Consider the following 22,186-nt stretch of genomic DNA (forward strand, 5'->3'; position numbering starts at 1 on the left):
TCTCTTTCGAACACGACATTGGATCCGAGACACGGGTAAAACTCGACACGTGGCGAGCGTGTCCCCGATATGATCGCGTCATCAAGGAGACGCGAGCCAACGATTAATACAGCAACGGAGTTGAGGAGTTCCCACTAGGGTTGTGAGAGAGAGAGAGAGAGAGAGTGAGTGAAAAGTCTCTCCAAGCCTCCAAAGGCAGACAGAGAGAAAAAAAAAAAGAAAAAAAAAAAGAGAGCACCCAAGTGTGTGTCAAAGTTAGTTGCTCTACCACTTTACGATTTTAATGTTATTTTAATATTTCATATTCGTACTGTTCTGGTGTTAACATATATGTGTGTGTGTTTTTTTATTGTTCAACCTGTTCAGATATTTTGTTTGCTGAGTTTCTGAGGCTGAGATCTCTCTCTCTCTCCTGGGCTCGCAAAACTCGAAGAGAAAGCAGTGGAAAAATAAAGAGCTTGGTTGGATGAGTATGGAGTGGTGGGATAAGGTGAAGATTCCCATTCGACGTGTTTGGATCGGCGTTGCCACGCGTCTTGGGATTCGCAAAAGCGGTATGTAACTGTCTCTCCATGTTTCACGCACTCTCTCTTCTAGAATTTGGTCTTTTTTTTTTTCGGTTATTGCCGTTACAGTTTGGAGAGAAATATGTGAAATCAGATCGAGTGTTTTTTGTTTTCGTTTTTTTTTTTTTAAATAATGGGTTTTCTTTCATATTAACAAGGTATTCTTGATGCGTTTGTACATAATTATTCCTGAATATTTACGATTCTTCTGTGCTGAGATTGTTCGTTTTTTGTCATCTGTGATTGGTTATTAGTTTTTGTCGGTGCATTATTTGTGATAGTGTATTGGTCATAGTCATTATCAATCATCACCTAATTCGCCATTTTCAAACTTGATGATGAGCTTCACATAGGTAAAAAAATATTATGAGAATTGAAGGTGTCGGTGCAACGTAAGAGCACTATTCTTTTTTCTTAAAAAAAAAAATCATTATTATTATATTTATATTTTAACTTTTAAAGTAAAATTTAACTTAATAGGCTTCTTATATACAAGCAATTAAGATTGCAGTATAATGGAATTGATCGTCATGGCATTTCTCAGAGAATGGTTACAATTTTGTGGATCATATTACGTTTTTTTTGTTTAATAAGTAATATTGCGCTTGGATTCTACAAGAGATTGATTTTTTTTTTTTTTCCTTAAGATATATAGTTTAAACAAAATCTTAGAATTAATGTTTGTCCTTAGAAGCTTTGGCTCTGTTTTTGTTGGGTATTGGGGTGAAAAGGGAAGAATGTGAATTGGGAAAGATGGCCTAGGTAGAGTTTCTTTGGTATGTAATAGAAGAATATGATGAATTCTTTTAGATGGGGAATTGAGTTAATTCATTTTTGAAACCATGTTTATTGTTCAACACCTATCAACAAAATAAAATAGCTTTGGTGGATGCTAGTTTTATGGATAATGTAACTCTTGCTTAAAGACTTATTATGTGGTTTTTTAGTCCTATACTAAATCGTTGAACTTTGTTATGCAGCTGTTAATTTGAACTAACCCAGTGCTTAATCTATTCTAAATCAATATATTATTTCACCATGTTAATTTTCATAAAACCAGTTTTAAACTTCTAAACTTTTTTCTATTTCACTAGTGTAGTTCTGTTGGCTTGGCTAAGATGTATTAACACCCAGATCAGTCAGCAACAATATACGGAACAAGTCATTCTTTTACTACTAGCAATTGTTTTGATGTTTTAGTTGTTATCATTGTTCTGAAGCTTCATATCACCCTTATGTAATTTAAAAGTGTAGACTGATTGTGAGTGATCATGTTTGGAAAATAAGCAGGACTACTGAAGCTGAGACATGATGTGAGCACTTGTGAATATGAGGATGTGCGTGTGATGTGGGAGATGCTGAAAAGAAGCGAAACGGAGCAAGTCGTCCCTGAAAAGAGCAAGAAGAGATCCTTTTGGAATATCTTTGATTGGGCTAGGTGCACTCCATGTCTCTGCCGTGGTCTTTGATCATTCATATATGAAATCTTCTCAGCTCACAAACTCTACTTGCTAGGTCTGCAAAGTATGGAAATCGATTTTGTCCCATAAAAAAATAAGAAGATGACAGAGCGCTTCATATGTGACATGGTTTCTTCTCCTCTTAATAGGTCATCTATCTGTGGATATGTACTTACCATTTCGACATGATCCATCTCTTCACTCCATGTTTATTCCCTGCGAAATAAACTATTATGTGTTTATAACACATAATATGTGTTTTATGTTTCATACATTAGTATGCACTGTTATATATTGTGCCTGCATGCTTATGAATAGTGCCGTCTTCTTTTTCTGCTTTGAACATCTCTTTTTGTTTCTTGTTTGTGGATGATAGTGCACATTCAGAAGAATTTTAGAGTGAAGATTTGACTATGCTTCAGTTATGCAGAATTTCACAACTTAATTGTTATTAAATTATCACTATCTTAATTTTTAGGATCTTCTACTATCTTTCCATTAAAAAGAAATTGGGAATTTCATAACTTAATTGCTAAGATAGAATAAGATAATATGCTTGATTGTTGTTAGGTCATTTATAACTTGTTTGATAATTATGATTCCTTCATGCGAAAGATGGGTGAACTTAGAAAAAGATGATTTAAGGAGAGAAAGAGAGCTATACTCGTGCTGCCAAAACACAAAGCAAACCTTCTCTTACAACATCTGTTATATATAATGAACTGATTTTGGGCTGAGGGAATAAATGTGGCAATTTGATTGTTGTTAGGATCTTGATTAATGTGTTCACTTGTCATGCCTATATAGAGGCGTAAGAGGACATCTAAAATCTGTTTCTTGGTAGAGCAATGGGTTCTTGGGATGTTGCAATAATATGGTTTTAATGTTGATTTGGGTAAGCTAGTAAAAAACTAAAAAAGCTACCCTTTGTAGTTTGCTTTTCTAAAAGGATTGGTCCCTCCTAAAACTTCTAATTTTAAGGAATCAACTTAATAATCATGGAATGGTAACAAACAAGCTTTCAATGGCTAAAGCCAATTTGAATGAGAATTCTGATAATAAAACAGATTTTGAAGATGGGTTTAGCATGTGTTATTAGCTTGCATGTGAGCTTACTCATGGGCTAATGGGTTTTGTAAATGTTGCAAACCCATTATGTGAACCGAATTCAGATCCTTTAGATTTCCTAGGGTACTCTAACAATAAATTTCCTTAAATTCTAACCACTCTTTTATAATTTAAAGGTCTAGATTTTGCCATGTCAATATTCCACTAATAGTACTCTTAAAATAATAAAATAATATTGCAAACAAAACAATTAAGATTATTGTTAGTAGAATGACGACATAGTAAAATCCAAACCATTAAGTCATTAAAAAATGGTTAAGATTTAAGAAAATCTATTTGGTAGAGTACCCTCAGAAATGTAGAGGATCTAAATTCTATGTAAACCATCTTTTGGGCACATGTGTAAACTCATAATAGAACCTCTTTGCCCTCCGAACCATACCTTTTTTTTTTAATAATAATTTCCCTAATGTTTTTCCATATATGCTTAGGCCCATGGATGTGGGGGAAAAATAAGGAGTCTGACAATACTTAGGCTTGCTACCTACTTCATATAGGTTTGGTAAAAAATGGGCCTTAACAATAGCAAAAGGAAGTTGTGATAAATGATAATGATGACATGGTTGGCTATCATTAATGAATGGCCTTCTTTCAGGTTCCTAAAATTATTCACATGTATTTTATACATTTTTATTATGAATTACATATTAATCTTTTCTAAAATTAAAATATATTATATATCTAACCCCTTCAAGATAATAAAAGAAAAATTTTCCAAAAAAAAAAAAATTTGATTGATTTACACACAAGGTAAAGAAAAGGAAAAAAAAAAAAAAAAAAAAGAAAGAAAGAAAATTTTCCCAACATATTATTGTTGGATCATTGAATTCAACATTTTCTATCTTTGTTTTAAAATTTTGTTCTCCCTCACAAGAAACAAAATGTTTCATAAGAGTTAAGTTTAATGTTAATAAATTAGAATTATTATAACCAAAAACAAATTTGAGTAAAAGTTAGAAAAAATAACCAAAAATTTAACCTAATTGTTTTTGTGTAAATATTAAAAATGAAATATTTTGTTAGGAAAGTCATATACACACACAATTCAATAATTGAGGAAATGAAGATTTAAACTTTAGATGTTTTTGTGAGGTAAGTTGAGCTACAAAATTATTGATTAAGCAAGTTATAGTATGAGAGTACATGAATTTATCTATTGCATTTATAAAAACCTCAAATAAAAATATAATTTCTTTAATATGTTTAGTGAGTGTAATTTATTTATTTTTAAGAACTTTATGAGAACGAAGAAAAAAGGGTTTCAAATTCAATATGAGAATGAAGATAAAACTTTTGTTGCAAAAGTGACAAAACGACGCTGCGTTTCATTTAGCCTACAGAGCTACGAAACGTTGCGGTTTGGCCTAGCCCACCCATTAAAGCAACGACCATGACCAGCTTGACCTATAAAAAGCCTTAGGGTTTTCGGTTCCTAATTCATCTTCTTTGCAAAGCGAGCTAAAAAAGTCTCAAAGCGGCGCACTGAGAGTTTAGAGCTTCTCGGAGGAAAAAAAAAATGGGGCATTCAAATGTGTGGAGCTCGCATCCTAAAAGCTACGGTCCTGGTTCTCGTACTTGGTATGTATTTCATCTCTCTCTCTCTCTATGGAACTTTAAATTATTCATCGGTTCGATTTGTATTTGAATCGAAACAATAAATTTATTATATATGTAATTTGTTCTCCTAGTGCGCTTGAGCTCAGATTAATTAATAATAAAAAAAAAAAAACTGGGTATTATGGTTCAGACTCATTGTCATTTTGCTGTCAAAAGTTGTTTGTATGGGCTTATGATGATTGTTGCAAGATGTTTGTATCTATGATTAGAACTTATGGTTCGTGGATGAAACTAGACATGGGGTTTGAAATTTGGAGAGAGCCTATGCTTTCAAAAAAATAGAGTATATGGAATGTAGATGAAGGGGTTGTGAGACTTTATGGTCTAACAATACCAACGAGCGAGAGTGCTTTTAATATCTTGGACATTAATCCATAGGATAGAGAGATTGAAGATAATATGAATAGTAGGATACTAGTATAGTGGGTGAAGACTTGAAGTGTAGAAACGCTATCAGGATATTAAGTTGAAAGGGAAAAAAATTTATAAGATTGATGTAAGATCTAATATACTATTTGGTGTTGTATTTTGGTCTGTTAAGAAGAAGTAACAAGTTTAGAAAATGATTTTAACTGAAATGAGAATGTAAAGATAAATGTAAATACGGATTCAAAATGGGGAAATCCATTGGGGCGATCCCTATTGATGAAAAGATGGGGAAGAGTGGTTTAAGATAGTTTGTTCATGTGCAGAGGAGAGCGATTAATGCATCAGTGAAGAAGTGTGAGTGGATTCAAGTCAAGGGAATGAAAAAAAAAAGGTAGAAGACCTATAATGACATTAAGAGATATTAGAGAGTATAGCTTTCAATAGAGTAGAATGGCGGAAAAGAATGCATGTAGTTGATCTTGATTAGTCTCTAGAGGATCCTTAACCAACTGCAAAATTTTAGGACTAAAGATTGGTTCTTCTTGTTGTAACCTGTGATATTGAGTTTATTGTAATGTTCTCATCATTCCCTTGTCTGTGTAGTGCATGAAGTACTTTAATTGTTAATGAGGATCTGGTGCTATATGATAATATGATAATATGAAGATGTCTCTGTTGATGAGGATCCAGTGTCCACCCCAAAGTTTTGGGCTAAGTTTTTGTTGTTGTTGGTTGGCTGGCTGGAGTGATCATCTTGTTAGTGCAGCATGTTTTCTGTCATTTATTTGTCGTTTTAGTTTCTCTGTGGATTACCCCAACTAATTGGTTACAATTCTTTTGAATTATTTCTGAATTCTTGCTTGTCTGTTTAAAAGGATTTTATTAGCTATGTTAAGAAAATACTTTGTTTTATGGTAATGTGTTGGTGCTAATGATATTGATTTGTGGGAACTTTGTTACTGTGCAGCCGAGTCTGTGGTAACCCTCATGGGTTGATTCGGAAGTATGGACTGATGTGCTGCAGGCAGTGCTTCCGTAGCAATGCCAAGGAAATTGGTTTTATCAAGGTATCCATCATTTTTTCAGTTTTGTCTTTAATTCTTCCTGTGCTAACCTTTGGAAATGGCAGGCAGAAATATGACCAACTTTTAAAAAAAATAAATAAAGGGGAGAATACTTTGGATATAATTGCTTCCACTTCTCCCATTCTACCCTAATTTCATGTACCGATATTTCTTTAGCAATACCATTTGTTTGATTTGTGTTTATTTGTTTCTTTGTATGTTTGTATGTGTGTTTGCTTATCTATTTCCTATTTTCCTCTTTCAGTACCGTTAAAAGGTGGGACGATCTAGTCTACATTGACAATGTTTTCGTCCAAAGAATATGGTGGCTGCTTGGCTTGCTGGGTTCCCCCATTTTTAATTTTGTTTTCATGCTTGAACTAGAAGTTGTGATTTTCCTTTTAATTTTTGTTCATGACGAAGGCTATGTAATGGTGACGTTGTTGGACCTCTTTTTTTTCTACTTTGCATTATAGTTTTTATATACATATGAATGAGCCATAGCAATGACAACTCTCACATCTGCGACAAGGCCAATTCCATTGTCCGGCAAAATGTACCGTAGTCTGTTGCAAATAGATGTTCTTTACCGGTTTGTTTCCATCAGTTTTGTAAAAAATAATATCTTGAACTTCATGTTCAAAACTCCTAGCAACAGGAACAAGACTGCAACAAAATCAAACAAAAAAATCTCACGATAAATCTTAGCACTTAGCAATAGGAACTGATCTTATTTTTGTGTATTTTATACCCTTAAAAAAATTTCAAATTTAAAAGCCCAAGTGAAAACCCACCAAAAAAAATCCTAGTGCGATGATCCGCATCTCATTCTAGCTTTCTAATTCCCCTACATCCAGTAATCATATTTGGACCCCAATATTCCCACTCCAACAATTTTGATTCAAAAACAACGAAATATATCAACCTGATAAAAACAACTTAAGACCCCAGTTTAATCCTCTCAATTACATAAATAAGATTTAATGTACTGGATTACAAAAAAAAAAAAGATTTAATGTACTGAATTAGTTAAAACAAGCCTTTGTACGGAAAATGCTTGGGTGATAACCTGGACATAGGCAAACCAAGCTTAGAGTTGCGAGTTTTCCCAATCCCAGTTGATCTTAGTTGGTACAAAATGTTTAAGGGAGTGAGTGATGTGAGGTGCCGGGCCTGCTGGCTGGTGGGTATAAAGAATGATCAGTGGAGAGAGAGAGAGAGAGAACATCAAAATAAAAGAGGGGGAAGATTACATCACAGTAGTCATAAAGCTTGAATCAAACCCAAAACTCATACCAAGAAATTGAACCTTCAGAAACACCACACCTAAGTCTTCCTTGATTTAGACCTATTTAGATCCTAACACAAATAAATATTTACCCACATTGTGAAGAACACTCTGTTTGTAGAGGTTGAATATATGTTTGTACAGTTTTCTTTGGGTTTTGATTAGTGGTTTTCAGGTCTCTTTTCCTTCTTTCTCTAGGTTGTGTGAATATGACAATTTGGTTTGGATTGATTGGCTTAAGAAAATTCATAGAAAGAGGAAGAGTTTTCTTGAACCAAAACTTCACAATTTTAACAAAATCCTCACCTTTTGAACTTAAAAAAAAAAAAAGAAATGGTTTTGGGAGGAGAAAGACATAAAAAGGGGAGGAAAAATACATATTTACTCTGTTTTTAATGGAAATAGGTTATGGGAGACAAACATAGCTTAAATGACAAAGTGATACTTTTATGCAACTATGTACATTCAATATACATAATTTTAAAGAATATATACAATTTTGTACATTCAACATATATAATCAATTTTCAAAGAATTTATCAAATTGTGTACATTCAAAGCACATAATTTTAAAAGAAAGTATACAAATTTGTACATTCAATTTACATATATATATATATATATATATTTAAAAAGCGTACAAAATTGTGTATATTCAACTTACACAATTTTTCAAAGAATATATCAAATTATGTACATTCAACACACACAATTATGTATATTCAACTTATACATTAAAAAAACAAATGTAGACAGTTTTGTGTTGAATGTACACAATTTTCTTTTTAAAAAAATACATAATTTTGTACAACATTACATAATTGTGTACATTTACATGCACAATTTTTAAAAAAATTACACAATTGTATACATACACATTTAACCAAAAAAAATGTACATAACTCTGAATAACATACACAATTATGACCATGTGGTTCTCTACTCTCTCTTATTTAAGCTGTTCTGTACAGTGTGAACGTTACGTGGGTATGTCTTAGATGCCATCCTCGCTTCCATACTTGCGGACGAGAGCCCATACTCCAATTTCAACGGATCTTCTCCCTTCTCAGTGTGATAGAGATAAACATAAAACATTCAAAGCCAGAGTAATGAGGATTGAGGCGGTGCCCACATCTACATATTTATGTGCAATGGATATAATATCAAGATTTGACCAAGATATTTTTGAAGTCTTGAGAGCAAGGTCAATTATGAAAAGTTATTGCATCGGTTGCCTACACGCAAAAGAGAGGCCACATCTGACATAACTGGAAAATCCAAGTCTTGCTCTGAAGATTTGGGCCCTGGTCAACTATGAGCGTTTCTTCTTTTTTATTTTTTATTTTTATTTTTTTTATAACAAAAATAGTAAATTGTCATGGCTGAGAAGATTTGGGCCTCATTGATTATGAGTTAGGCCCTGGTCAAAATGAAAAAAAAAATTAGCAAATTACCATGGCTGAAAAGAGAAGACTTGGGCCTCATTGATTGTGAGTTAGGCCCTGGTCAAAATGAGCATTGTTTTAGGCTTCATTTAAAATATCACAACAAAAATGGAGGTGCGGGGAATCGAACCCCGTGCCTCTCGCATGCGAAGCGAGCGCTCTACCATATGAGCTACACCCCCTCATTCCTGTCCCTAAATTGCAAAACATAATATTTTGTTAATAAATCTAGGATCCAGTTAACTACCATTTAAATAAGTTTTGTTAACATTTTACAAGAAATAGGAAAAAGAAAAAGAAAAAAAGAGAGTCAAAAATCAGTTTTTTTTTTTTTCTCTTCTTATAAATTTTTTTTTTAGAATAAGCATTCATTTTGTAATTTTCTTTAGAATTTTTTTTATAAAAAAAATAATTAATTTTTTTGACAAATTTTTATCAGAAGGAAAAGTTAACAAATAAGCATTGATTTTGAAATTATTTAGAATTTTTTTTATAAAAAAAGAAAAAATAATAATTAATTTTTTGGATAAATTTTTATATTTTTTCATAAAAATAATATTATCAAATTATCCGTTAACCGACCGTTTCTAAAATAGTTCACCATATCTATAGAACTAGTATCAGGCGGTGCAGTTTTAATTGCTTGGGGGAGTGGGCGCAAACGCAAGTGCTTTTACTGTCGTGACCTCAGACTCAGAGACGTGCCCACTGGCTCGCATTCCACCACAACGTCTTAGCAAGCAATTAAAGTGGCTTCATTGCCCACTGTCTGTTTCTGCAACACAAAGCAAAAGTACAATAACTCACTCAATGTCTTACCATTAATCTATGTATCTTCTTCACTGCTATGAAAACACAGTCATTTAGTGAAACCCACATGGATCTCCTTTATTTCTCTCATTTACCACCTCTCTTTGACACAGCAGCAATAAATAAACAAAACACTAACTTCATTTTCAAAGGTATGGGTTTTGTATAGTTTCTGTGTACGCGGTCCCCTTTCTTTCTCTTCCACCGCCTTTTATCTTCACGGATTTTCTGGTAAACTTTGGTGTTCTCTGAATTTTTTCTAGCTGTGACGAGAGAAAGTTGATTCCGTTTTTTATTTTTATTTTTTCCCTTGTGCGGTTGGGTTGAGTTGATTACTTTACCATTATATAAGGTGGTGTTTTCACTTGCGTGACAAACAAACACACTCTTTTTGGAGCCCATTCTCATTTGTGACATTATGAAGGTTTCTGGCTTATGGGTCTTGCTTTTGCTCTTCGTTTTTGGGACAACTTTCTTGTCCCTTAACGTCTCTGGCAGAAGAATTGTCTCCCTTGTTCCCGGTAAATACTTTCCCTTTTGTTACTTTGGTTTCTGTTTGAGAAATGTTTGTTTATTTTGGTGTTCGGTTTTTTAGTTACAATATGTTGTTACTTGTTTAGGAATATGGAAATGCTGATGGGGTTGAGTGAGAAATCTTTATGTTATTTTATGATTTGGTTGATGGGTGTGCAAAATTGCTTGCTTATTGTTGTCGTTCTTTTTGTGTGTAGTGCAATTGTTTTCTCATAGCTAAAGGCGCTTGGCTCAAGTGCATAACTAGGTCTTATCATGCCAAGCATCTATATAAATATAAATATTAATAGGGGTTGTGTTCAAGTTAAAATTATAGTAACTTTTGTACATATTACACTACTTAATAACTTTCTATTCGATATGTTTTTGGATTACAATGTTTCCTTATACCTTAAACACTAGCAAAATTTGAAGGTCACCACCAGAGATCAATAATTATTTGATCTATAAAAATTTTAAATTTCAAGTTGAACTTAAAAATTATACCCAAAACTTGTATTTTTGGATCTGATAGTAAGTAACATTGAATTGATATGAAATTTGACATGCATGTTATGAACATAGAGAACATCTACTACTTTGATCATTCTAGATGAAGAAGAAAGGCTTGGTGTACCTGATGCACCATGTTAGCTACACAAGCTGACAATTTGGTGCATCATACTCCATATATGGTTGCATGTCCATTTTAGAAGCTATAAATTCTTTATCTTTTAAAATTTGTAGAAGAATTTTAGTTATTCAATATTGACCAAATAATGAGTCAAATGGAGCACTCCGGAAAATTATGATTGTCATGGACTCATGTCTGATGCAATTAACAATGCAGTTGCTTGTTATGATGCAAATCAAGGCTAAGTGAAGGTGCTTTTCCATTGCCATTTTATGGTACATGGTTATGAATCTATATTACCTCTTATGTGATTTGCAGTTCTTTATTCACATGTCACACCTGCCATTCTTAACAACAATCATGATTCTGTTCCACGTGTTACAGTTGATTTTTGCTAGACACATGCTTTTTGCACTGGTAGATATAAAAAAGGGAAACTCATTTGATGGTAAAGCATGATCTCTCTTTTTTCTTTTTCTTTTTTTGTCATCAAGTACTGGCATAATTTGATCCCATGACCATGATTTTCTGTGGGCTTGACCCTTCATTGGACAACAGTTTGTAAGCTGTGTTAGAACTTAGCATGGACACAACTGTTGTGCCTTTTCTGGTCATTTGCCGTTACAGATTACAGTCTTGGAGTCTGCATTTGTTCTATTCTTTGCCTTGAAATCCCTCTTGGATCATATGTACATTTTGGTGGTATGATATAAATATGCCAGTGTTGCTATAACATATGTCGTGTCTAAGGTGGGTCTGCAGATGACTTTACTGGATTGGCTCTCTAAATTGTTCCTTTTTTCTCAGGAAAAAAAATTCCAATTTCCTATAATTTTACTGACTATGACATGTGTGTAATACATCTAATTATAATATTGAATAACATATCCCTCTCTAGATTTAACCAAATAGATTAGGGAATGATGAAATCTTTAAACCAGGCCAAATTAGCACTTTCAAATTATATGTAGCATAAGCCAAAACTCTTTTAGATAATGATATTATCCTCTGCTTTAATTTTATTCCAGATGATGATGGTACGAGGGTGGCCACAACAAGCAGGAGGCTGAAGGTAGTATTCATATGTCCATTTTGACTAACCAGCAGGCTGTCTCAACCGTAGCTATCTAAAAGGCCACAACTCAGAATAGTCTTGGCTTTAATTGATTAATATTTTATGCACAGATGAGACTTCTTTTAATAAAACGTTGGGATCTGTTCTTTCTTAAATTGCAGGAAAGTGGCTATAATTTTGGCACTGACAAGGAGAGTCAAGTAGGCAATATAAATCTGGATGATTACCACCCCATTGATCCAGTTCCAAGTACAAAGACATTAATAAGACCCGGACCTATTGAGCATGGAACTCCTGTCAATCCATATATTCCAAGGTCCTCTCCTCCTACTCCCAGTCCTAGTTCTCCCAAGATTGGCGGTTTTACTTAGCGTACTCAAGATTTGTTCCACAGTAGCAGACATGATCAAAAGAAAGATGCAGGATCTTGCTATTAATATGCACGTTTGGTTTAGGGCCAGGGAAAAAAAAATGCACGTGTTGTTCAAACCAGCTTGTATATTGTATAATGCTTATGCAGCCAACTTAAATATTTGAGTTTGCAGTGTACTATTTTATGTTTTTTAATGTGGAAATCTTATCCTAATTATTTAAATTGGCACTATGTTTAAGATATGATTGGCAGATTTGGTCCATGCCTCCATGGTAACTATTCTATTGATAATTTGAAATCACTTTCTTCCAAATTCTGAGAGCAATAAGAAGTTTTGTGTGCTTGTTGATTATTTTCACTAATGGGGAGTTGTTGGACCAATATTTTGTAGACAATTTCAACTCCTTGAATATTGGCTTGGGCCTCTTAGCCCTTAGGAGTTATTGGTTCACAATCTTGTATGCAGTTTCAACTCCTAGAGTGGTGACTTATCTTTATATATTGTGTAGGCTAGGGATTGCTGATGGTTTTAGTTTTAGTTTTACCATGAACACCGGGCAGGGGCGGGGGTGGGGGCGCTTCTCGCCCCCCCTTGCCAGAACTTTATTGCTTCTAAAACATGCTCTGTCCTACCTTGCCTGCTTGAGCTCTTCACCTCTTGCCTTTACTTCTGAGTTCTGACCATGAGCCATAGCTGGTTGGTTGTCTGTGTTTTCTGCTTTTACCAACAACTAGCATAATACCAGTTTGAACATACCTCAATCGATCCTCGTTTTCAACTAAATGTTGATAGAATAATAGAAACAAAGTGAAATTCTTTGAAACCCGAGGCATATAGAGTGCCAATAGGCCCTTTTTAATTTTAGTGCGGTCCCGGTTGGCCATTAGAGTACTACATTTCGATTGAACTAACCAAATACTTTGTTGTTGTTGTGAAAATCATTTCCATACAAACAGTACCAATTACTTGCGATTATAACGACTAATTATAGAGTACTACATTTTGATTGAACTAAATAAATTACCACTAATTATAGAGTACTACATTGCAATTGAACCAACCAAGTACTTTGTTGTTGTTATGAAAATCATTTCCGTACAAACTACACTAATTACTTGCGATTTTAACCACTAATTAATTATAGAATACTACATATCGATTGAACCAACCAAGTACTTTGTTGTTGTTGTGAAAATCATTTCCATACAAATTGCATCACTTACTTGCGATTTTAACAAATAATTATAGAGTACTACATTTCGATTGGACCAAACAAAGTACCACTAATTATAGAGTACTACATTTCAATTGAACCAACCAAGTACTTTCTTGTCGTTGTGAAAATCATTTCCATAAAAACTGCACCAATTACTTGCGATTTTAAACACTAATTATAGAATAGTTCTAGAACCACATACTATTTCATAACTTTTTGCCACAATTTTGACATAAAAAATTATGAATGTTTGTTTCCTCCACCACTCACACTTTCTGCCACATAACAATTGTGGTTGTTTAAAGTTGTGATAATAATTTTTCTCTTAATTATAAATTATAAATGGTGTTAGATCTTGACAACCAATGGTGGGATCTATGCTGAGGTGGTGTCCTAACAACTGACACTTAGCTGTAAGTCATAATCTTGACATTAATGCTATAGCTTTTATCAATAAATATGTGCTTTGCTTAGCAATACCAATGCTAATGCAACCTCGTCCACACTATAACCCAAGTACAAGAGAAGCACTGCAAAACAGAAGTGAAACTTGCCCTCAAAATGCATCAACTCGTATATTATAGTGACTCATCTATACATGTGACTTGTTGCTATCAGCTAATTTACTTATTCTTTATGACAATATTTGACTACTGAATTGATTGCATCTTATTCTGAATGTTTTGTTGAGGAGGCAACTTTCAGAAAACAAGCCAAAAACAAGGAGAGTATAAACAGTGATGGTGCCCGGTCATTCATGGGCATGAATATCTCTGACTAGCTTATTTGCTTAAAAGTTAGATAAAAATGACTTTACACAAATAAGTTAACAACAAATAAGCACCGTCAAACTCAAGGTTATACTCTTTTAAGACTAAAAGGCAAAAATACAAAGAAATTATCATCATAATCAACAATAGCACCAACTTCAGACAAGACCCATAACATAAGGAAATCTCTTACTCCTCAAGCTAAAATCATTGCCACACCTTTGATTCTTTCTCAAATATCATCTCCCAATCCTTTCATCGCTGAAATGAACACTTTTGGGAGTTGAAAGCTTCATCAATCCACATCATACCCAGTGCTTTTCTTCTAGTTCATTTGCTTTTTTTCATTCATTAAACATAGAGGGCCAGGATAAGAATTGCTAGGGAAACCCTGCATTGTTTAAGTCCCTACCATCACACTACTCTTTTTCTGGGTTTGAAAATGGAATAGTCATTAAAACAATGGGGTTATGGGACCATGCAAAAATGTCATGTCGTAGAGTCACCCTCAATGTGGGGTACCATACTTTGGAGTTCACAAACGTAACATTATGTTACTTTTTAAGTTTTTAAGTAACAAACCAATTATAATATGGAGTGTTTCTCAAGTGATGATGCTTTCGAACTCCTAACAATCATGATTTGTTAATTAAGGTTTGGTCTATATAAATGTCATCTTTATCAAATTAATAACAGATTGACATGTTGATTGGTAGCCGATGTCAACTCCAACCCAAATGCTGTCATAGTCAACTTTTCCAATCCTGCAATACTTTTTGTCCAATGTTTCAATTCACTAGATAGATACGGTATAAGATTGACACATTATTGTTATTGGACACGTATTATATTAGTGTCGAGTAACTTGAGTTCAATGTATTGAAGCACTAGATACAAGCTAAATTTGTTTAATCGCTTCTACCAATAAAATTTAATTTGTTTGACTAATAGAGGGATAATTTTTTTTCTCAACATATCATGTATTAAGTAGAATTGGTGATGGATCCATGTAAAATTGATTGCAAGTATTAATAACTAACCATCTTAATAAGTCTTGGAAAAAAGTTTTGTTGACAGTAAAATTGTTGTTTGTTGGAAAATTGAAGCCAGAAAAATAAGTTTTTAGAATCAAGTATATAATTAAATTTGCTTGAAGTGGTAGGGTCAGATTTGGTTGAGCATTAGACCAAACAATGTGAAATTAACATATCTAATTTTACTGTTTGTTATTTCCTCTGCAACCAAATTGCTGACTATCTCAAAGTGTCTCATTGGTCAAATTGAATTTGTGGATGATCACTTCTACGACAATCAAAACCAACCCAATAATTTCTCCTTTGGTGGGTTGTCGATTATTATACTAATTGTAAGAAGAGAAAGCATAAGATAAGCGGCCATTTTAGAACATGACTTTCATTTTTCAATCCAGAACCATTTATTAGTCATTTACACAATAGCAGGTTTAACCTGATGTGGGCTGTACATGATTTTTTATTGATTAATGAAGCAATAATTTATTGGATTATTTTCCAACCAAAAAAAAAAAAAAATTGGTTGCTTTATTTTTTGTTAGTGGCTGAACTTATGTAGGACTAAGTTAGAGTTCATAGCAGTAAACTTTACTTCAGCTTGACATGATTATCGGTTTAATTCTGATATTGACTTGGATATCTAGAAATTATGCACTTCTGATTTAAGACCAAGAATCTTTTACTTTTTTTGGAAGAGTAAGGGTCCGTTTGGATATTGCTTATTTTGCTGAAAACTGAAAATAATAAAAAAATTACTGTTCACGCGTTTGGCACTGTTTATAAGCCTAAAATCACTGTTCATGGACAATGAACAGTGCCAGACAAGCGTCCAAAAAAAGAAAAAAAAAACGCAACGCAAGAAAGGCAATATCCAAACGCCACCTAAGTCCAATAATTTTGAAAAACCCCTAAACTATTTAAGCAGGAAAAAAGACATTAATTTAATGGAAAAATCATTCAGTGGGAAACTAGATGATTACCACTTGTGTTCATGAACACAAGTGGTAATCATCTAGTTTCCCACTGATGCTATTAATTGATTAATAATTTAATAGTTCAATAATGCTTCCAAAAAAATATACCAAAAAGAAAATGAAATAAATTCCACTGAGATTTTTTTTAATAGATGATTGTGCTTTTTATCACCAGACCAAAACACCAATTGATTTTTGGTGTAGGCAGGGATTGAATCTCAGGTCTCTTATTAAACCATCAGAAATTTTGCTAGTTGAGTTAACTAGACCCTGCACACCTAAAATATTGTACAATCAATGATTCAAGAAAACTTAAAAAAAAAAAAAAAAAAACTTACTTGATAAGTAATCTATGACCGTCCAAATTCTGGCAAACTACTTGAATTGGACCATATGGAGTTACTATTCTAGTCTTGTATAATGAATCTGTATCAGTGTCTGAAAAATAGAGAGACTTAGGACCCATAACCATAAGAGCAAAGACCCACTACAAATAAAGCAAAGGGAAATATGTGTACTGTATAGGAGGGCATGGACAGAGATATAGACAGTTGAGTTAACTAGAACCCGCACACCTAAAATACTGAACAATCAATGATTCAAGAAAACTTATTAAAAAAAAAAAACTTGATAAGTAATCTATGACCGTCCAAATTCTGGTCACCACTACTTGAATTGGACCATATGAAGTTACTATTCTAGTCATGTATAATGAATCTGTATCAGTGTCTATGTGAAAAATAGAGAGACTTAGGACCCATAACCTTAAGAGCAAAGACCCACCACAAATAAAGCAAAGGGAAAGATGTGTACTGTATAGGAGGGCATGGACAGAGATATTGACAGTTGGGGACGGAGCATCCTAGAAAGTTATGCTTTTAGTTTAAGCTTAGCTTGCAAAATCATAGCCATTTAGTGCTGCCCCTCTTTATTAAGGGAAGTGGGGGCTTAGGCCTATTGCATTTTGCAATAGAACAGTAACCAGGTATCATATCAAGGTACTTGGGAAGTGGGGGTTTAAGCCGATTAAGATTCTTGCATTTGCAATGAAACAGTACTATTAATTAGGTGTTGTGCTTAAAGGAAGAACAAATTGAAGGGCAATTTGGCGCATTTGCTTCCATTTGATTTGGGCAGGTAATCTTGTCTCAATGTCCTATAATCTATATGAAGAAATTATTCTTTGCCATAAGTAGTTTTGGGAAAAAGTTGGAGGAGAAAGCTATTTGTTCATCATTATGAATCGTGTCTTCTCATTTATTTTTCTTATTGGGATTGTCCTCTTATTTAAGATTTGTAAAATCAACTTATTGGGACTTTTAATTTGCTTTAAAAAAAAAGAAGTTGCAACTTTTATAGACTGACAGCTTGTATGAACATTCAATTAAAAGTGAATTTTCAATTGCGGCACAAAGTCATTAATGATTATTAATTAATTAGCCCTCAGGTGTGTCATGAATCATGACTTTATTTTTGCGAATTATGTTAATTGCTTTGTCATTTTTTCATAAGACATTTTTAGAAATAGTTTCTAAATTAATACTCTTAGGGCATCTTTTAATATAGGGTTTTGCTAACGAGTGCCCTAAGGGTACTCATTAATAATCCACTTTAGGAAAGTTTTAATACCACTTTTATGGAAAATGAAAAAAGCTGTCAAAATATTAATTACTTTTTTTTTATTTCCCATAAAAACTTTTTTTATATGGATTATTAACCAGTGCCCTAAGGGCACTCGTTTACATTTTCCTTTAATATATATATATATATATATATTTTTTTTTTAGTAGGTAATTGTTTATTGCAGGGATAGAACCCCCACGCTAACGATTACAAAGAGAACTGGGTACCATTAGGCTACAAGGCCTGGTGGTAATATCTTCTTATTTTTACTAATCTATTTTTGGGAAAATTACATATTTAGTCCCTATCTTATAAATCATATTTCAATTTGGTTCATAACCTTTCAATTGTGTCAATTTGGACTTTAACCTTTCAGTACATTATCAGTTTAGTCTTTACTGTTATTTTTTGGATGAAAATTGATAAAACGTCTAATGGTCAAAATAAAAAATTAGCTTTCATTGATGTGACAATACACTAAAATTTTATTTTAATTGTTTGACATTTCATCAATTTTCATCCAAGTCATAACAACGAGGATTAAATTGACATAATACTAAAAGGTTAGAGACCTAATTGATACAATTGAAAGGTTAAAGACCAAATTGAAATATGCTATAAAAGATAGAGACTGAATATGTAGTTTTCCCTTTATTTTTCTTTAAGGATTTTGTTAAATGAGTACTTCAAGTTACACATAAAATGTAGATTCTAATTAATTCAATTGGTAAAGTCTTTAATTTTGGATTCAATCATGAACTAACCATTTTTTCTCTACACTTGCAGTTTTCCATGTGCACAGTTGTGGGAAAAAAAATTATGACAGGTTGCTTATTACTTTTACATGGATTAACAATTTTTTTTCTACACTCATAGTTTTCTATGTGCATATATAGTTGTGGCAAAAATTGTGGTGTTTTATGTGGTCCTAGAATTTTTGTTTTGTTAACAGATGTTTAAGGGCATTGATTTAGGAGATACAATTTAGAAGCTTTTTATAAGAAATTAAAAAAAAAAAATTGATTTTTTACAATTTATATATATATATATATTTTTTTTTTTTTCTAAAATAGTTTATTAACAATAACAAATACTAACACATTAACCATACCATTTGTTTAAAGAGTAAACTAGCAAAATATTTGTAGTTTTTTAAAAAGTGAACTTAAGATTAAGAAAAGATAACATTTTAGGCTAGAACAAAGAAACAGGTACAAATTATAGGAGATATCTTGCTATTAGCAAATTCGACATGGTGGAGTTTCAAGATACTCTAGAATTCATATTACAGTATTTGTTGTCTCGATAACTTCAATATCCTATAAATGGCTCCATTCTATATAATCGATTATAAAATATAACATATATTTAATTAGTTTTTAATTTGACGATAAAGAACTATTATAAAGAAGAAATACTATAATATAAAAGTTATGTTTGCATTTACGCTTCCACAATGCACATTTTAGAAATGATGAAATCATGCTTGCGCTGAGTGGCAGTATGGGGTTTTAATTTTTTTGCAGATAAATACAAAGGAAGAGAAGCAGCTTTTATGAATTGAAATTGAGTGCCATAGAAGCAAAGCACTTTCGGAAGTGGTCCTTTTTACGCGTTAAACTTACACCTTCACCCCGTGCATGTGTTATTGTCCACGATGTGATTGTAAATTAGGGACCTCAAGTCACCCAAGCATTCAAGTAGCCTCAACATCCTTATTCAATATTTGAGGAATTTCTGTTGAGCCATACTTGCATAGATAATCTTTAAGATCAATTGTAAATCAAAGACAAATTTCGGGCCACATTTAATCATGGGGGAAAAGATCAAATCAAATGGCCAGCTGGTTTAATGTCATAACTAATGCCAAAAAAAAAAAAAAAAATTCTCATCATCCTCTCCTTGTGAAATGTGAATCTAGAGCTTGCATAAGGGAAAAGTGAGTTTATAACTTTGATTTAACTCTCATTTTTTAGGTAGGTTGTTAGTGTTGTTATAGAGTTTACCTCAATTTGTGACTGTGGAATTTGAGTCAAGACGGAGATTTATTAGGAATTATCTCAGTTTTCTAATTATACTTGGTGGGAAGAAGTCCATTTCTTGTTTAGTCTAGTCTTTCTAGGAATGTATTCTTTACTCGCTAAGAAAATTTATTGATTGTCTATCAATGAATGAATATTGTAAATCTCAAGAGGTTAGCTTAGTGGTTTTTAAGGCTTCATAATATCTATGAGATTTTAGGTTCTAAACCTCTTGCCAATATTGTAGGACTATTATCATGAGATTCCTCATTTTTATAACGTGGTACGTGTGGGACAGGCGATTGCATACACCCGAAAAAATAGTAAGATATTCAAAAAAAATTTAAATACCCTCGTTTGTCAAAAAAAAATTGAATGAATATTTAAGTCTTATAAATAGATAATAATACCGCAAAGGATTTGTGGGCTTTACGCAAAGGTTCTCTCACATGGGAAGAGACTTTGAATTAGTTTGAGAGAGCTCTAAAGAGATTTTGTTATTTGTGAGTCATCTTTTGAGTATGTTAACACTTTATGATCTCCTTTTCATATAATAAACTCATCTCATACTACTTGTGGAGGTAGGCTATTGCTAAACCACATAAATTCTTGGTATTATTTACTTGAAAATCTTTTTAAAACTCATAATATTTCAATCAATCTTGTAAGGGTGTGCTATCCGAAGACCTTTCCCGCAACAAAACTACCATTAGAGCTAAGTTTCATTACCTAGGCATTTGGATTTGTTCTTTAGAGCCAAGAGTCGCTATTTAGGTGTTTGGATTTTTGCTACCTAGGTAGGATATATTCTTCGCATCCAAAGTTCACTACTTAGGCATTTAGATATATTCTCTTGTGATATTTTGTTGATTGGTTCGTAAATCTGATTATTGGGAAGACAAATGTTAGGTGAGTCCTTTACAAAGCGTTTAGTACTTAGGTCAATGGTTTCTAACGCCGAATTTGAGGTAGAGACATTTGATGGAACAACTGAACAAACAACTTCTGCATATGTCAATGCAAATTTATGGATGTCTTGATCCAACAAGAGTTGAATAGTACTTTTGAAAATCGACGTAAAGTGGTTATGTTAGATGGGGAGAGATTAATAGACAAGACTTATGGCATAAACTTTGGGTGCATTTGGCATTTAGTGGCACATTTGGAGGTAGTTTAGGGTTATTTGCACTTTGTTTTTTGTTGGACGTTGATTTTATTTTGGCATTTGATGCACTTTTGGCTTGAGAGAAGCCTTTCCAAGGTCACCAATGTAGAGATTCTTAAAGAATTTATTTTTTGTGGCTTGATCCAGGCCAAGGTGGAAAGAGGAATTTGACGAACTATGGTTAAATTGGCATTATCCATGCCAAGGTCACCTTTATTTATTTATTAAGAAAAACATTGTTTATAATTTGATACAAAATAGTTATGCAACTAGAAATATGGGGTTTGGGGGGTTAGGAAGGAGTTTGTTGGGTTTGATGCTTTGATGACCCACGGGGAGAAAGGCAATTAGTATGACTTAGGATTAACTTTAGATTATGGAGTCACTAAAACTCAAACCTGGGAGGATGATTGTCCTTTTCACTTTTAAGACATTCAAAGTTTGTTACTCTTTGGTTAATGGTGACGCTAATGACCTTGATGTATTAGTTTTTGGTCTTGATCTAGTCGGTGACATCAATTTTCAGTTTCTTCTCCCCTAATTTTAGTGAAGTAAAGCAACCCAAAAAAAAAAAGAGAGAAAAAGAAGCATGTATCAGTGAGAGGAAAAAGCACAAAGAGAAGCCACCTGCACCTACTTTATTTTTATCTACTCCTCATAGTGATTTATTCTGACAAATTTTTTTTTTTTGAGAGAGTTATTAACTTATAGCATTTATTTTTAATTATATTTTTTTATCATTAGACCAAAACACCTTACAGTTTTTATCAGTTGATCTAATTAGAATCCACTTATTCTGACATTTTGAGCGAAGAAAACCTTCATATAATCATGATATTTCTTTTTTAGAATTTGTTTCCATAGCAATGAGTTTCTTAATCTCAAGCAAAAATGGGAAAAAAGAAAAGTTTCTTGAGATAGGGAGTAAATCATTTCATGATTTCATCTCTTTACGCACACATCATGTATTAATTGGAGTAGTATTGAAAAGCCGTTAAAAGCAATGTTTTTGGCATTCACCCAATAAAGTACTACTACTACAT

At 32.9% G+C, this 22,186-nt stretch overlaps 2 protein-coding genes, 1 long non-coding RNA gene and 1 other non-coding gene across 4 annotated transcripts; 3 read left to right on the forward strand and 1 right to left on the reverse strand.

Annotated features, from left to right (window-relative positions):
• Positions 1–133: 133 nt before the first annotated feature.
• On the forward strand, positions 134–2,430 carry LOC115972462. The gene is made up of 3 exons (XR_004087481.1): positions 134–254; positions 367–554; positions 1,857–2,430. It is a non-coding gene; the product is annotated as an uncharacterized LOC115972462 (long non-coding RNA).
• Positions 2,431–4,571: 2,141 nt separating this feature from the next.
• Positions 4,572–6,727, forward strand: LOC115969948 (40S ribosomal protein S29-like). The gene is made up of 3 exons (XM_031089588.1): positions 4,572–4,732; positions 6,108–6,207; positions 6,470–6,727. The coding sequence occupies exons 1-3, from the start codon at positions 4,671–4,673 to the stop codon at positions 6,476–6,478; spliced, it is 171 nt and encodes a 56-aa protein (XP_030945448.1). The 5' UTR covers positions 4,572–4,670; the 3' UTR covers positions 6,479–6,727.
• Positions 6,728–9,046: 2,319 nt separating this feature from the next.
• On the reverse strand, positions 9,047–9,119 carry TRNAA-CGC. The gene has a single exon. It is a non-coding gene; the product is annotated as a tRNA-Ala (tRNA).
• A 489-nt stretch (positions 9,120–9,608) lies between these two features.
• Positions 9,609–12,564, forward strand: LOC115970837. The gene is made up of 3 exons (XM_031090457.1): positions 9,609–10,268; positions 11,923–11,966; positions 12,131–12,564. The coding sequence occupies exons 1-3, from the start codon at positions 10,166–10,168 to the stop codon at positions 12,338–12,340; spliced, it is 357 nt and encodes a 118-aa protein (XP_030946317.1). The 5' UTR covers positions 9,609–10,165; the 3' UTR covers positions 12,341–12,564.
• The last annotated feature ends 9,622 nt before the right edge of the window (positions 12,565–22,186 follow it).

The sequence above is a fragment of the Quercus lobata genome, chromosome 12, assembly GCF_001633185.2.
Source record: "Quercus lobata isolate SW786 chromosome 12, ValleyOak3.0 Primary Assembly, whole genome shotgun sequence".
Classification (NCBI taxonomy): Eukaryota; Viridiplantae; Streptophyta; class Magnoliopsida; order Fagales; family Fagaceae; genus Quercus; species Quercus lobata.

Coding starts and splice junctions, on each gene's coding strand:
- LOC115969948 (XM_031089588.1), top strand. CDS start 4,671: ATGGGGCATTCAAATGTGTGGAGCTCGCATCCTAAAAGCTACGGTCCT. Junction 4,733..6,107: donor GGTCCTGGTTCTCGTACTTG/GTATGTATTTCA, acceptor GTTACTGTGCAG/CCGAGTCTGTGGTAACCCTC.
- LOC115970837 (XM_031090457.1), top strand. CDS start 10,166: ATGAAGGTTTCTGGCTTATGGGTCTTGCTTTTGCTCTTCGTTTTTGGG. Junction 10,269..11,922: donor AATTGTCTCCCTTGTTCCCG/GTAAATACTTTC, acceptor ATTTTATTCCAG/ATGATGATGGTACGAGGGTG. Junction 11,967..12,130: donor CAACAAGCAGGAGGCTGAAG/GTAGTATTCATA, acceptor CTTAAATTGCAG/GAAAGTGGCTATAATTTTGG.